At 42.5% G+C, this 17,087-nt stretch overlaps 1 protein-coding gene across 3 annotated transcripts in view; it reads right to left on the bottom strand.

The window, feature by feature from the left end:
* The window catches only part of CTNND2 (catenin delta 2), an 875,933-nt gene that overhangs the window by 207,170 nt on the left and 651,676 nt on the right, over positions 1 to 17,087 (bottom strand). For all 3 annotated transcript variants that reach the window (XM_015251739.3, XM_072958848.1, XM_015251743.3), the window contains one exon: positions 4,196 to 4,409. In XM_015251739.3, the coding sequence (XP_015107225.2) occupies positions 4,196 to 4,409 (214 nt within the window). The remainder of the gene's footprint in view (positions 1 to 4,195; positions 4,410 to 17,087) is intronic.

Genomic DNA, 17,087 nt, shown 5'->3' with positions numbered 1-17,087 from the left:
CATAAAATTCTGATCATCATCTCATGGCAATTATTGCATAGGAAGAAAATTATTTATTGCAAGGCCTAACAGGCCATGGCAAAATTTATTCCACTATGAATAGATACTGCAGTGTAAACAGGCAGCTGTTTTTTCAAGCATGCGTGGTTATGTGTTGAATGTAAATGAATGTAAATACCTCAATTTCTAACGTTCTATTGTTGTTCAAACAGTTTGCCAAGGAATCCTCAGTACATAATTTAAAGCTCTGCAAGATCACTTATTTCTTTTAGTCTTTTATTGTTTATAATTTTTTGCTCCAGATCCTTCTGGATATATGGCCTAAGTGTAATCTAAAGTCTGCTTTATCAACATGCTTTATTTTTTTTTAATTACTAAAATTGTTCTTCTGAGTATTTGTTTATAAAACATCCGAGTTTGTAAACATCTAGGGAGGAATTCAAAGCCTACATCACTCTCCCTTATACTATAATGCTTTTACAACACACACCTGTTTTCAAGAGTTCACTAACGTGCAGGAAGAACACGACACAAAAAACTCTGAGCATGAGAGGGGACCGGAACGTCCCTACTCCTTGCTGAACTCCGTTTTAGGTCTGCTGAAAAGTGAGAAAGGAAGTCAAGGGCACAGTTCCTTGTTTTATTTAATTCATGCACGCATGTCTAACCTAATTCCAGAGAAGGTTTTGAGGACGGTCCTTGTGACAACGAAGTGAACGGATCGGATCCTTTGTCCTCTTACCCTCTACTCCACCCTCTAGAGCCATGGACTCTTTTTCTGCTCGTCTGTCTGGTTAAGTTTCTAAAACATGGACACGTTTGCCAGGGACAATGCTCTTAATGATTTGCAGCCAGTAATGCAAGGGTGTGACAGTTCACAGCGGGGCCCCCAACCATAAGTGGGCGCTGGCGTAAGCATCAAGGCGGCTGTGCCGGGCTGGGTCAGTTGACCGCCAGCCCCCCACGTGCAGATACATGGTCAAGGCTCAGCACACACCTGACACCGCAGACATTCAAAAGCATTTGAGAAACGAGCGACTAAGGAATGAATGAAGGGCCTGGACTCAGTGGAGTAAAAAATTCACTTAGGTGTAGACAAGAGTCTCAGAGGAGAGGAAAGAGACTAGTACATAAGAGAAACGGAGGATTGGATGACCTTGAGGTAAAATCGAGTTCAGTGTGCTGGATTCCTAAAGCCTGCAGGCGCCGACAGGATCCCAGCTTTCATAGCTCGCTCTGGCAGATGAGCGCCGCTGCTGCTGAAGATGAAAACGACTTTCAGGCTCTTGGAGGTGAATCCATTTGCCTCGTTTTACCTCTGCAGCAGGCAGTGGAGTCAGCTTTGGCTAGATCTGCATCCTGATGCTCTGTCGAAAAGGAAGTCGGTAGGGTGTGGCGGGCTCCTCGGCAAGCCCGGGTCCCGCCCGGGTCCCGCCAGTGTGGGCATTTGGAAGGTTCCGTTACTGCAGCCTGGCCCGCAGCGGCGCCCCCTTCCCGTCGGAACGCTCTCCTGCGTGCTCCCTTCCAGTCTCCTCTTCTAGAGTGGTACTTGGCCAAGGTGCTTGCTGTTTTTCTCTCACACGGCACCCATCGTCTAGTTATTCCACCCATAGTATCAGCATGGCGACCCCAGTGACCGTGGGCTTCAGCCAGCCTAAATGCTTTGACCACGTGTTTTCCTTTGAAAAGGTGAAATTCATGTCCGAAGTTCAGCCACGCACAGTAAGAGCCTACCTCTGGCGAGGCAGAACGACACACCCGCTGAAGCAGCAACAGCCACTGTCACCCTGCATCCTTCCCGCTCCGACGGCTCGGATGGCGTCGGAGCAGAAGACGGCGTTTCTTCCAGGAGGGGCGGCGGAGAGCGTCTGGGCCACCCGCTCATGCTGATGAAGAAACAGTGGGCGAAACCTTGGTTCTTCTCAAACGGGGGAGAGTGAGAGGCACCTGCGCTCTCCCTGTAGTAAGTACGAGCATCGTTCCTACAGCCAAAGCTTCGCCAGGAAGGGAAGCTTGCTGACGTTCGGAAGAGTTCATCTGCCTCTGCTGTTTCCTAACGGGGCTCCCAGAGAAGCTCCGGATGTTGCGCAGGTGCACGTGACGGGTGGCGCCCAGCAGCTGTCGGAGCAGCACTGAGGGCAACGGGGTAGCCCGCCGTCAGCTCCCTCATTTCGGCTTCCGATGTCACGCGAAGCACAGGGCGTGCTGTGAGGGAGATGTCATGGGACAGAGGCATTGCTGCCAGCTCCTTTCTAACTGAAGCCGTCCATCACCTCAACCTTTTGCACGTGGCTAAGTTTCTTTGGCAATGAGATAAGCCACCGCAGAGAACGCTTGTAGACAAGGGTTTTGTGTTGGAGAAAATCCAAATTTTAGTAAAATCTAGTTCTTTCACATTATGAACTGGAATAGTATACAGCAGGATGTTCTTTGACTTGTGTTGGCCTCACACGTCCATCGGCAAGGTCTTAACGCACAAAAGCACCATGGTGTTTGTTTTCCATCACACACATTGAGTCCTTTCTCTTCCAGGCACATCCGATTTAAACGCAATCCATGAAAATAAGGACAAGTGCTCTTAACTGTCATGGCAGAGTATGTTTTCAGCTATTTAACTGCCCTCCAAACTATCCTACACATCATATGTGCATAGTAATAGCTTTATCTTCCCTGACTATGTCACCCCACGTTAGTCCAGTGTGAAACATTATTATAACACTGCAACCCTTAACAACTTAATTTTCACCCAGAAAGCCAGTCCTTCACTTAAAGACAAAACAAGAGAAAATGGGGGTCTAGTTCTAATTTAGCTAAGAGTACGAAGAGATGTGACAATCATCTTAAAGGGTATAAATCACAGAAACTATCCTGGGATTCTTGACCCAAGAATGAACAAATATTTATGACTCTAGCTTCTGTCATGTATTTTCTTAAATGAACAAGCTCACATATGTTCATCAGCACGGCTACAAGGAAATATTAGAGTCAAGACAGAAGGTTGGTGGAATCATGGATAATTAAAAGATCCTTTTTCGACAGTCAACTTTGCAATCCACTTGCCAAATACTTGCTGGAAGGGGTACTTTGATGCGCCAAAAGGCAAAGATCACGCAGACCAGTGATTTGTACACAATCAAGAAGAGTCATTTGAAACGCCATGTTGAGGCCCTGACGCCGTTCGGCCTCCAACAAGTAAAACTGCACATTTAAAAAGTGAGGGACGGGGAGGGGAAGGGATAAACTGGGAGTCCGAGATTTGTAAATATTAACTACTATATATAAAAATAGATTAAAAACAGATTTCTTCTGTACAGCACAAGGAACTGTATTCAATATCTTGTACTAACCTATAATGAAAAAGAATATGAAGACGAATATATATGTATGTATATGCATGACGGAAACATGATGCTGCACACCAGAAACTGACACATTGTAACCGACGACACTTCAGCAACACAAAGAAGAACAGCACTAAGAATATTAGAAAAAAATAAAGTAAAATAAAAAGTGAGGGACATAGCCGATGACTAATGTTTCCTATGTCCATACGGATTCCAAGAAAGGTCCGCGCGGAAGGCTTCACACGTTCCCATTCACTCACGGCTCTGGGAGGTAGTTACTATAATTACGTCAGTTTCACAATACTCGAAGGTTCCGCGCTCGTGGAAAGGCTTTCTCTCATGACCACTTTTGAAAAATTCCTTAATATGTAATATTACATAACCTGGGGGCTTCTACTAGGCATCCATATTTTATTCAAGAAATTAACTGCCACGTACAATAAGCTCTCTGCTGTTAGCCGCACTAGAAGCCAGAACACATACCTTATGACCCGTAACCCACGTGCCTTTTCCTTTCTTCAGTTGTTACTGACGTCATTCTGATGATGACCCGCGGGTATTGTTAAGATGTCAACTACTTCTAAATCAGATGACGAAGACTGAAATAGGGTCATAGAATTTTAGGATGGTTCTGTTAATTGCATTCTAATTATTTAAATGACCAGCCTACCAGTGTGACACCTGGTACCCTTGACCCACTTTTGTCATCGGCAAACACGCCTTGGGACTGCTTGTGCTATCAGCCCTCGGAGATGCCCAGCACCGTGATACCCGGTTAGCACCTTGCGGCAGTGATGATGGAAAATTTATCTAGAGAGTCAGTCCTGCGGTTAAGGAAAAAGGCTTCTAACCTGTGACCAGCTCCCGGATCTCCAGGTCGGTGGTCTTGCGGAGCAGCCTCACCAGCGCCGGGATGCCGCCGCAGTTCTTCAGGGCGATCTTGTTGTCATCGTTGGCCTTCCCGTACACCAGGTTTCTCAGGGCGCCACAGGCACTGCGGTGGACTTCCGTCATCCGATGATCCAGCAGGTCCACCAGGAGCTGGATGCCTCCTTGTCGCCTTATCTGAAAGAGCAAAGGACACACCTTTTGCCTTAGAGAGGAAGCGTTCGCTATTTAAACCCAGACAGGTTTTTCATATGAAGGAGTTGCTACAATTAATTGCACTGAATTGAATGAGACCTTTGACAAAGGGCAAAGAAAACAAACTGTGGTTCTCTTTAGATTTTATTGCTTTTACTTGTTTTAATAGCCTACCGATAATAATTCAAATGCCTTTCGTTTAAAGCTGCAGAATTCTGGAAAGGTGAGTTCCACCTCCCATCGGGTGTCTCAGCCACTTCTCTCTATAAAACTACGCCACATACTCATGGCACGAAGGCAACGGAGAGGCAAAAATGCTGCTCGCTCCTAAGACTTATTAAATGTAACCACCGTCTTAAAAGGCTGCAGAATGGATGTACATTTACTAGGGAAATGCTCCCAACCTTTCAAAGGAACCAGAAGCTACATGAGAAACCAGAATTGACAGAGGCTTTTCATCTGAGAAGATCTGGAAAATAAGAACTTCACTCATCATGACAGCTGGTCAGAACCCTGAGACCAAGGTGTGCTGCGCTTAACGGTGGTATTTGATTAATAATAACAACCCAATAATATTAAATTCTGGTATTCTTTTTTTCATTTTTCAGTTTTATTAGGTAGAATTGTTACAATTTGACAGCACATATATAATATATTACATGTAAATACATATACACAATATTCTGAATATATTTTTAAAATTTACATGTATGTACTGTTCATTGTTTCTAAGGACGTTTAGAGCTTTAGATTTTAAACTTACGTAGTTATCAAAGGAATAAAGCCAACCCCAAATAAGAATTAATTCAAAAAGATACACACACCCCGCTATTAACAGCAACGTTCTTTATAATTGCCAAGATATGGAAGCATCCTAAGTGCACATCGATAGATGAATGCATAAAGAAGATGCAGCATATATATGTGATGGGATTCAACTCACCCTTAAGAAAGGACATTTTGCCATTTGCAGCCCTTCATTCACTTTTTTTCTTTTCACTTCAAGACCCAGAAATTCTGGTATTCTTTTTACCCAAAGAAAACGTGGGTGCTTTACAAATAAGTAAGTGAAAAGAAAAACTTGCAGTATGTTTCTAGATGTGTGTTCTTCTTGCTGTCCTTTAATTTTTAGGCTATTTCGAAAATTTAAACTGCAAACAAACTGTCTAGTTACATACAGGCCATTTCATGGCAGTTTTCGTTAGCAGAGTTGTATTTGAATATTTCTGCATTTATTTGGAAAAATAATAGAATTCACGCAGTAATGTTTCTTTCTTTAACTTCAGTGCCCCTCAGGGATTGAAGAATTGTAATTTGGCATGAATGAGTATAATATGGCACCTTCCCTGCTTAGTTTTTTTATTACAGAAAACTCATTCATCCCACAGATATGCAGGGGCGTATGGCTAAATCCCCGGATTCTTTCAAAGGTGCTCAGATGCCGCGTTCTCTATGTGGCTACTCTGACCACACTGTTTAAAATTGCCATCTGAACCACACCCACTCCCCAACCCAGCATTCTGGCATTGCCTTTATCTGTTATAGCATCCTTCAGAGCAATTATTCTGTCCTGACTTCTTTATTATGTTTCTTGTTATTGTCTGTCTTCTGCTAGAACGTATGTTCTTTGAGGGCAAGTCTCCTGGTTTGTTCCCTGATAGATCCCCATTCCTGTTCCAAGAGCAATGCCAGGTACACAGTAGATGCTCAATAGATATTTGGTGAGTAAATGGTGGGGGAGTGCATTACTCGTTCCAGCAGTATTTCTTCCTCAGGTTGGCTAACATCACCTTTTCAAGACTGAGTACTACCCCTCTTCCAAGGGGGAAAAACCCCTTCTGTGAACATCTAACGTCTCCAAGGGGCTACAATGGATCTTCCGGCAGCAGCTGACAAGAAAAAAAAGGGGCACATGCACCACTGACTCAAGGTGGACCATCTCATGATTCAGAATATGCCTGGAGGAATTATTTCCATCTATCAACCAAATGAAAGCAGGAGAAGTTGGAATCCTCACAGAACTTGTGGGCTCTATGTCCCTCATTTACAAAACACAAATGTGGTATTGCACCTGCGGTGAGATCAGGACCAGGGACAGAGGAGAGGAGCCTCCCCCTCTCCCCCAAAAGAGGGACAGGGTTGGGAAGCAAGTCCCTGAGGTGCCCACACCGCCTGCGGTGCCAACAGCAGCAGTGGCAGGTGGCTTAAGGCATTGTTGGGTCAATCAGAAAAAGCTAAGAAAGGATCAGAAAACAACTTCTTCCCAACTTACAGTTTTACCGAGGGCCTGATTGGCACCCACCCAAGAGAGATGAAGTCTCTTGCTAGACACTGTCCCGTACGTACATCTAAGCTATAACACATCCGCTTTATTTCCCTCTGCACAAAAAGGTTAAACTATGAATGTCATTTTCTCTGTGTGTGTATAATCACACGTATGTGCTTTACTTTAAAAATTATCTAGGTTTAATTATTTTAGTAATGATGAAACTATTATAAAAGAAGTAATAAAGCCATTCTTATAGTTAACCGACTGGCTATGTATTAAAAGTAAATGGTATAGTAAATCTATACCTCTCTCTCTCCACTTTAGCTGCTCTGTATAGTATAGTTAATATTCCTAATCTATGATAATATATTTCCCATTCATACAACCTAGTGATTTAAGCTATTAAAATATTATTCCAAAGCTTTAAAAGGGAAAATGAATTCAAAATGAAGGCAGTATCAGTTAATGGTATAATGAGAAAATGATGTTTTCAGTGTGACCCTAATTAATGCCATATATCCAAATTTATAATGAAATCTTAAATTCTATTTTAATCTAGAGTAACTCAAACAAGATGATAAACTTTTTCATTTGCTCTTATTTTGGGGGTCACTAGATTGCCAATACAAAAAATAACCTTTTGTTTTCTTGAGGTTGAATTTTATCTAAGAATATGAGAATCCTACACATTTCCTGAAGGCAAACATCATCCGAGCTGACATTCACAGACGTGAGATGTGATGGTCAGGTCCTTGGTTCTTCCTCCCACAGCCTCCCCTCTCCCAACGGGATCAGAGAGAAAGCTATAGGGTAGACTTGCAGTTCTCTTGCAGAGTTGTTATTCCTTGCAGGGCTCTGGGTGGCAATGGATGGGTCCCCATACTGCCCTCTTCACTTCCCCTCTGCTTTTCTCCCGGACCCTCCTCCCTTCAACTTCTCCTTGCACCCAGTTCTTCTGATTTCTTCTTGTATCCAACTTTAGACTCTTGTAAGGCTCCAAGCAAACTCATTTTAAACGCTCATAAAGCACAACTCTCTTTGAAAGACAATCAGAGGAAACTCTCTTCTTTGACATGGTACCTATACGGCAAGCGACCTATTTTCCATTTATCCTCCCCATCAATCGCTCCACATCCAACAGGCGGGACCCCTGTTTTAGCCCCTACACTATCATTTCAGGCCCATGAACCCTCTTCCCTTACCCTCTTTACCAGTTCATGCAGAATTCTTCAAAAGTCAAGTCTTAAAAGATTCTAGGTGTAATATTATTGAAACAAAGTCAATAAAATACTATATAATGTTATAGCCAATATATATAATACCACAAAATAAAACCCACTAGAAGCATGGCTGTCACAGGGCAGTAAGTTCATGCATATTCATCAGAAATGGTGCAGTGCTGATCATGTGTTAGTTTCCTTCTCTCTCTTTTAAAAAATATTTCATATGGATATTATTTTTTTAGAGCAGTTTTACATTCACAGCAAAATGGAGCAGAAAGTACAGAGGGTTCCCAAATGCCGCTGTCCTCACACATGCACAGCCTCCTCCATTATCAACATTCCCCCCAGGGCTGTACCTGTGTTACAATCCGTGAATCTACATCGATGCCATTATCACCCGAAGCAGAGTTTACATCAGGGTTCACCCGTGGGTGTTGTACATTCTATGAGTCTTGATAAATGCGTGACGAAGTGTATCCACCATTACAGCATCACACAGAAGAATTTCACTGCCCTAAAAACCCTCTATGCTCTGCCTGTTCACCTCCCTCCCCCAATCCCTGACTCCTGGAAACCACTCATCTTTTCACAGTCTCCACGGTTTTGCCTTTTCCCGAATGTCACATAGTTGGAATCATCCAGCAAGTAGCGTTTTCAGATTGGCTGCTTTCACCTAGTAATGTGCATTTAAGATTCCTCCATGTCTTTTCATGGCTTGAAAGCTTGTTTCTTTTTAGTGCTGGATAATTTTCCATTGTCTAGAGGTAACATAGTGTATTTATCCATTCACCTACTAAAAGATATCTTGGTTGCTTCCAAGTTTTGGCAGTTAGGAAGAAAGCTACTGGAAACATCCTTGTGCAGGTTTCCGTGTGGACATAAGTTTTCAACTTCTTTGGGGAAATACCAAGGAGAGCTACTGCTGGATTGTGCAGTGAGAGTATGTTTAGTTTTGCAAGAAACCACCAACCTGTCTTCCAAAGTAGTGGTACCTTTTTGCATTCGCACCGGCAGTCCACATCCTCACCGTCATTTGGTGGCGTTTGTGTTCTGGATTTTGGCCTTTCTGATAGATTGCAGTGGTATCTTATCGTTGGGCCTGCTTCTTTCTTAAGACTGGTTGTGTGATTCCAATTTATTTACATTAATAGAGATGACCGAATAAAAACTATCGATACTGAACTACATAGAGGGAAGCGATGGCTTGAATTCGGTCTGGACTGAACAAATCTTCTATCTGCTAGTTTCCTGAACTTGCTAGGGAATGACTGGAGAGGGCATTTCACACATAACCTGAATAGACAGTCTTAAATTCACTTATTAAACGATTCTTTGATATATGGTCCAGTGTAGTTCCTATGTCAATAGCTCACGTTTATTTTTCTGCTTAGCTCTGAACTTCAGGAATTTAGGAGAGAGCAGTCTATAAAAAGTAAGGAGGATGGAGGCTGATGAACCCTACACCCAGCAGAAATAAAAATACACTAACCAATCAAACAAAGCAAAACTCCCCCAGCTGCCTGTCCTTTTAGCTGGTTTACAAAGAGGACATCCTTAAACCTGATGTAGACAGTCTCTTGGGGATGAAAGCTGGGATGCATGTGCGAAGAATCACTAAAACTTACCCAGTTTTCACCAGGGAAGAATGAAAACGGCTTATATATCTTAGCCATGACAATCCACTGTTTAAAAGAATGTTTACAGAATTTTTACAATTTAAACTCTAGAACTAAAATTATCTAAAAATCATTCTGGAGTAGGATGCAATGGTTTTCCTCCTTGCCCTTTCATGACAAGGCAGAATATCTATCTATCTATCTATCTATCTATCTATCTATCTATCTATCTATCTATATCCCTTTTACATCAGAAAACAGATGGTTGGGTAATTAAATTAAATACAAGAAAAATGCAAGTAATGCAATATTACCCATTGCAAAAAATGGGGCCTCACCACTTAATGGACCTGGTACTCTCAGCATTATCTGTGTTTATTGAGAATAAAATATATTTGCCAAATGAACTAGCTATTATCATTAAATTGACATCAACATCAATGAATAATTTAGGACCTATCCAATTACAGCAATGTTTGTATGTTCATGAAAGTCTTCATAAAATTATAAAGATGAGGATGACGCATGTTGTGTTAAAAAAATTACTTTAACAGGGACCAGAATTCCTCCTGGGAGGCACCTGCCTTCATTTAGAAAAACACTCTGAAAAGTTGCTTGGAGGCTAGCAGACCCTGAGGGCACCGGCTACTGCTCACCCACTCTGCCTTTGAAAGAGAGAAGAATTTGGAGTCTGGCTTGAAAGAGAGAAGAGGCTGCAGCAGCCATTTGCTGACCTCTCGCGGGTGAGACAAGGGCCTCAGAGAGCTACCTGCGTGTAGTGTCCCCACCTCTCTGGGGTCTGTTCCATTCAAAGCAAAACGGATGCCTCTCTGTGCTGGTTTCGTGTGCGAAAAGGAACTAGGCTGGACCTGAGATGCAAAGTAAATTTAAGTAAGAGTCTGCAGGACTGAAAACATGCAGTGCTTCTTCCTCTTGCTCTAGGCACTTAAGCACAATCAAGTCCTCGCGTCCGAGATCTGGTTTATAGAAGGAAGGCTGACTAACAAGAGGTACTACAGACTCAAGGATTTCAGTAAATTTCCAATTAACTGCTACTTTTCAATGGTGTTGGTAAAAAAAAAATAGATTTAGTTGCTTTCTGTTCCTTATTAATGTTTAAAAATTAAGTAAATTTCTCTGCTTAAAAAGCCACTGGAAGATACAGAGTCTGTGGATCTGAAACCAAAAGGCTTAACCAGAGCTGACCGAATCTCACTGTCAACTTTAATGTGGAAATTGTAAAGTTATCACTTTGCCAAATACATATCTTACCTCACTGAACTCCATCCCTCGTCCTTATAGTCAAGCCAGTTAAACAATCAGGGCTTCCAGTATCATCTGCACTGATGTATGTACATGTAGTTGCCTCTGAGTAAAGTAGAAGTGTTTAACAGAGCAAGACCCTATAGGGCCTTCCCCGGACAGAACCTCCCCCACCCCATCCTCTGCTGGAGCTCTTCTCCGAGGTACCCAGATAATAGTATCTGAGGCACATTTCCTGAGTTGTTTTACAGATGCAAAACCCACCACCAAATGACCATGAGCACGTAGCCCCGAGACCTACTGGTTCCTAAGGATTGATGCTGTTAGCCTTTACCACCTCCCCATCAACCAGAGAATTGTGCACGAGCTGATCACATACCCTGGGACTCCGCCTCCCCCACCTTGCCTTTAAAAATGCTTCCCTGAAATCTACTGGGGAGTTCAGGTGTTTTGAGCACCATGACCAGTGAAAGGCATACAATTCAGAGTTACAACTTCATAAATTTCATTTAGTGTATAACCTGTGTATTATTGAATATGTCATCAATCCAGTCTGGCATCTAACTAATGAGATGATATAAGGGATATATTTATTCTAGAATGAACTGTATGAATTGTGTCGATCATTTAAAAAATAATATCTAAATGTGCCGCATCGATATTGCACCCATGAGATGTTTTGCTGGATATATTTCCAAGGCAAGTACAGTGAATTAATTAAGCTATATTTTAAAAAGAACAGAAATGCAATGATTTTTCTTCTTATAGTAACTTAATTGACCAGAAAAAAGGCATTCAAATTAATTGAGGTGATTCTAGTTCTTAGAAAAAGGATTTTTCCCCCCTGAAACAGAATTTGTAGGCAAAAAGAGAGAGAAGGACTATGTTTTGATTTTGTTCACAAATTAGCTTCTAATAAACAGATGAAAAAATGCAACCGTTAGCAAAAGATACAACCAGGAACACACTAAAAGGTCTCAGAAGATTGTAGCCATATGGAGATTTTCCAGGTGCTACTCATTCGCTGTGACAGGATGTGTAAGGGTTTGGTTTTGTCTCTGTGTCCAGTAGAATGCTCGCTGGCTTTTGAAACTGACATGGAAAGAATTTTAAAAGTCTATAAATACATTATTCTTGCTCTTTGATTTCCCTTATTTTTCTAATCCAAAGGTCTTGGATTCCTAGAATCTTTGTCACCCTTGACAGATTTCCAAATCCAGCTGCCACCCCACTGCCCACTGAACATGTCCTCAGCTGGTACTGAAGGCCATGGCAGAGGTAACCACATAAACATAGAGCAAAATGAACATCTTGAAAGGGGAGAATCTAAACTTTTTTTTCTTTTTTTTAACTATCCTCGATTTAAGAGAGGTAGCTGATACGTTCTAGTTCTGTATTAGTAACAGGTTCCTGTCCATGACTCTGGTTAAAGAAAACCAGTTCTCGTATAAATCTCTGAAATGATCTATTTTACAATAGTTTGAACTTTCACATTCTCAACACCCTCATGATCTGATCATTTAAAAAGATAAAAATAAGAGGGGAAAAGCCCTTCATTTTGGTCTGAATGTGAATTGTTGTTCCACTCGGCGATGCATTTCACAAGACACTTTACAAGGAAAAACATACCTGAACCACTGCAAACAAATTACACCCACCACAGTCCTCGGCCCTTTCGATTCCCCGCATGTTAAGTGCGATCATGAGCAGAGAAGTTTTCTCAACGTTCCCCGATCTCAGAATGAAATACAGTCAACCTAAGTAGACAAAATGCAGGCAGCGGATTCTCTACTGAAAACCTTGCTGCCACCAGTGATGCGGGCAGGAGGTGGAAAGGGGCCTCAGAGCTGCCCGCCTGGGGGCTGGGCGCTCACACCCTCCACAAGCCCTCCTTGGCGCTCAGAACTGCTGCGAGTTTCAACATTCCTCTGCCAGAGCACGCAGGGAAAGCCCCCTCATCTCCTTTTTTTTTTTTTTTTTTAAAAAGGAAGAATTTCAAGTGATATCACTCAGACGCACTCAACGTGTTCCCAATAAGCCTAATGGCTTCCATCACATGGCATAAGTTTTGAACTGTCCTTGCGGATACAAAATACAAACTCACTAAGTAGTGACCATTGCAAAGAACCCCTCCAATAGAAGCCTCCCTCACTGTGTTCCAAACTGAACCCAACCCAACACAGTGTGAGTGGCAAAGCAAAATTCATGTACTGTTCAGCATCTCATAAGACAGTTTTAGAGGAACACACACAAATTTTGCATACACAAACCTGTGTAAGGCAGATGTATAACTATTTGAAAAGTATTAAAACATCTCAGAACGTGCATGTAGGAAATCCACAAATTTCACCCCCGAAGCTTTCATTGTTGCACAGGTTAGACAGTCCCCTACGTGGCTGATGGTTATGGTGCCCAGTCTGTTCAGGTGCTGGGCTCAGAGGTGGGGGAGATGGACCAAGCCCTTCCCTTACAGAAATTAGGTAAAGAAACCAGCAAAGAAGCTAATACGATCATTTCAACAGAGAGGAAGAGAGGCAGCTTTACCTGAAGGAGGACCGAGCAATTTTCTAACTATAACTTTGATCCTTAAAGAGGATTCATCAAATTGTACCAGTGTTAAGCCCCTCAATATCCAGATCTTCCCTGGTGGTAAGAACCACAGAGAAGAAATGAGAAGTTAGGAAAAGAGGACAGAGCATTCAGGAAGGTGCTGCACGGGGCTGGTCAGGATACCATGATCAGGGAACATCTGAGCAGAGACCAAGCACATGAGGGAGTGATGGAGGGGCCCGAGGAAGGGCAAGGAGGCCAGCGTGGCTGGGGCACAGTGAAGGCGAGATGAGATGGGGTGACGACAGGATTGTGCAGGCCTGGTCCTGGGGGCTTTTGGCTTCGCTGAGGGCATTGGGTTTACTCCGAAGATGGGAATGAGAGTTGACCTAACATGCTGTTTTAAAGATGGCTGTACATGTCCCATGGGGAACAGAATGTAGGGGCCCAAAGGCTAGATGACGGATGCCAGTTAGGGGCTGCCCAGATTGTCCCAGTGTGAGCAACCTGGTAGCTTTTGATCGGATTGATGGGCACGCAAGTGCTAAGAAATAGTCAAATTCCACATCTGTTTTGCAGGCAGGATGGAAAATACGGGGTCTGATGGGAAGAAAGGAATCACTAGTGACTAAGGGTTTTGGCCTTTTATTTTTAAGAAACAAGCGTGTTGATAATCATCACCGTGGTAGTTTTTGGTTGACTGACAGATGGCACAGTGTTTATGAAAGACACAGCCTCTCATTTAAATTTCTGTTTCATTGGCAGTGTGAAAGCACACATTTTAAAAATTGCAATTCTTTTATTACTGCCAAATGGAAAATAACATCCTTCTAAAATATAAAATTATGCTAAATACAGACATAGCAATAATAGAGAAATTGTTTCGTATCTTAGGTAGCCTATGGTTATAACAAATAACGAATATTAAAGAGAACCTAATATATTCCACCCAAAGGAGTTGACAGATGTGGAGAGAAAACTTTTCTATGCATTCATTTTATTTAAGTTAAATGTCTAAATTTTAAAAAATTTAAACTTTGTCAGGTAAGACTTCTGTTAATATCCATAAAAATTGGATGGAATGTAAAATTTGCTTAATTGTTTTCTTATTATGCATGTGAATGAAAAATACTGCCAGCCGTATCAGTAAGCAAAGGATGCTGCGGCCATCAAGTCATCAGCTGCTACCGCCGCCCCCAACAGTGAACGGAGGGAACTCAGGATGCAGACAAGGAGGCAGCTGGCCTCTGCTGTCACCGGCAGTGGTGCCGCCTGGGGGAGCTCAGGATGGGAAAGAACGGGACACTGGCCCTAGTCAGCTAGGCGCAGATCGAAGGAGTCATTTCATGAGCCCAGACCTTTGCACCTTCCCACACTTAGAAAAGCGCTAAATCCTTTAAGTTGAGATGTCTGGTTTTCTTTAATAAACAGTAATCTTTTAATGTTCTGACTACCTGGTCTTTGTTGTAAAAACTCCTGTACATCCTGGCTCCTCCCCTACCTCTTCAGAGCAGCCCCGCAGAGTGATCTGAGAGGCTGCCATCCCGGGCTGAGTCCTCAGAAAGTCTGCCGAATAAAACATAACTCCCAACTTTTACGTTGTACATTTTATTTCAGCCGACATGCATACGTCTTTTTTCTTTTTTCTATTTTAGGCGATGAAGTTACCAACATGTTCTGAAGATAAATCTGCTCACACGCTCCCTTGTGAGAGTAATAGGCAATATTCACTGCACTAAACATTTGCTGAGAAAAGAATTTTAGTTTTGCTCAGTTCAACTGACGTTTCCTAGGCACTGCTCTGTGATTCTTAAGGATCCCATGGATTAAATAAAAGAAAAATATAGAGGAACAAACAAGGTTTTCTGAAGCCCACAGGATGGGCATGAAACCAGCCTCCTTGGGGAGTGGGGGAACTACTCCTGGAAGAAACGACGGCAGAGTTGACTTTAAGGTGTTTGAAACTGGTGAACCATACAGCGTAGAACATGGTTAAATTCTAACATGTCTGGGGAAGTCTGTGCTTTTTAAAGTAGGGGACATGGATAGTAGAGTTGGGGGAAAGAGTAGGCATCATGGCGGTTCATATTCTTGGCCCTTATATTTACCTGAAGACTGGGGGAATTATTATTTATTATTATTATTATTATTATTATTATTATTATTATTATTATTATTATTATATAATCAGACTTGGACACTTTATGGAGTACTATATAAGATTTGTGGGATTTTAAAGAAAAAACACAGAATGTAAGGGAATGGTATGCTTTCAGAAAGCTCCTCTGGCCAACAGTGCCCAATTCCTGCAGCTCACATGGAGGATGGCTCTCAAGAGGGATCAGCAGTGGGAAGCTGGAGGGGATGGGAGGCGCATGGAGAGGGGCACCTGCTGGCACAGAGCACCTTCCACAGGTGGGACACAGGGACAGCTGTGGATGCCAGCAAGAGACCAGGCTGGGGATGGAACAGAAAACCACATGAACAAGGAAGATGTGAGGTGCTAGCACGTGGAGACCCACCCCTGCTTTTTTGAGCAGAGGAATGATATAGGAAGTTGCGACAATCAGGCAAGAGAATTAACCAGACAGACAGCACCTGTGTGTAGTGTGTGTCGTGCAGAAGTATATCCTAGACTGGAAACATTTTCCAACCATTTTTCTGGCTTCTTGGAATTTATAAAGAGTATCACATGCAGGTGGGGCTTCCCACACTTCTCGGTCATTTATTTAAATTAACTTCGATTTTCTTCTTTTGATAACTCTGTGCTCTGAGCCCAGCAAAGTAACTGGAGACACCCGTTTGGTATTTCTCCACTTAGCTCTGCCCCCCAAGTCAAAGTGGAGGCTGCAGGGGATCCCAGAAGCTGAGCAAAAGGCAAAGCCCTAAGTTCTATCACTCAGAGCTCCTGGGGCTCCCCACTGACGTCTGTCGGGTTCAGCCACTGTGACCAGCTCTTTTGAGAATCCACAAACTGGACCATGTCAGCTTCACCTCCTCACATGTTTCTCTTGAACACGAAGAAAGCTGTTACCAGGGAAATCTGTTTGCAACATGGCAACTGGAAATACGAGTTATTCCATGATACTGCTCAGCTGATGAAATGTTATACACTCTTCATGTGGTCCATCAGCCCAAGCAGAACACTTATATGACACTTGGATCTTGGCATAATAAGAAAACACACGTGTTTGCGGCATCTGTGACCTCTGAAATTTAAAAAATTATGTACTAAGAAATCCCATCAAGTGCAATGCGGTGCATCCTAAACCCGTGTGTCAGCCTTAATGAAGAAAGAGACATTATTCTAGGCATCCTGTGGATGGTTATTGCAAAAATGCTGACAGCACCACAACTGTCCTAGTACTTTTAGTAAGTTAGTGGTGCTAAATCGCACCCACGTCTATAATTTTATATGCATACATACTATCATTTTGCACACATATAATAATATACAATAAATGCATGTACAAATAAGCATATATGTATAAACATCCCTCCCTTTATTGTACTTTGCTTTACTGCAATTCACAGACCTTGCTCTTTTTTTTCCCACAAATTGAAGGTTTATGGCAACCCTGTGTCAAGCAGGTTTATCAGTGCCATTTTTCCAACAGCATTTGCCCATTCTATGTCTGCACCACATTTTGGTAATTCTCACAATATTTCAAACTTTTTCATTATTACTATACTTGTAATGGCGACTTGTGATCAGCGATCTCTGATGTTACTGTTGAAA

The sequence above is a fragment of the Vicugna pacos genome, chromosome 3 (genome assembly GCF_048564905.1).
Source record: "Vicugna pacos chromosome 3, VicPac4, whole genome shotgun sequence".
In the NCBI taxonomy this organism is placed as follows: domain Eukaryota; kingdom Metazoa; phylum Chordata; class Mammalia; order Artiodactyla; family Camelidae; genus Vicugna; species Vicugna pacos.
The sequence above is the reverse complement of the archived record's forward strand: the minus strand, read 5'-3'. Positions and strand labels throughout refer to the sequence as shown.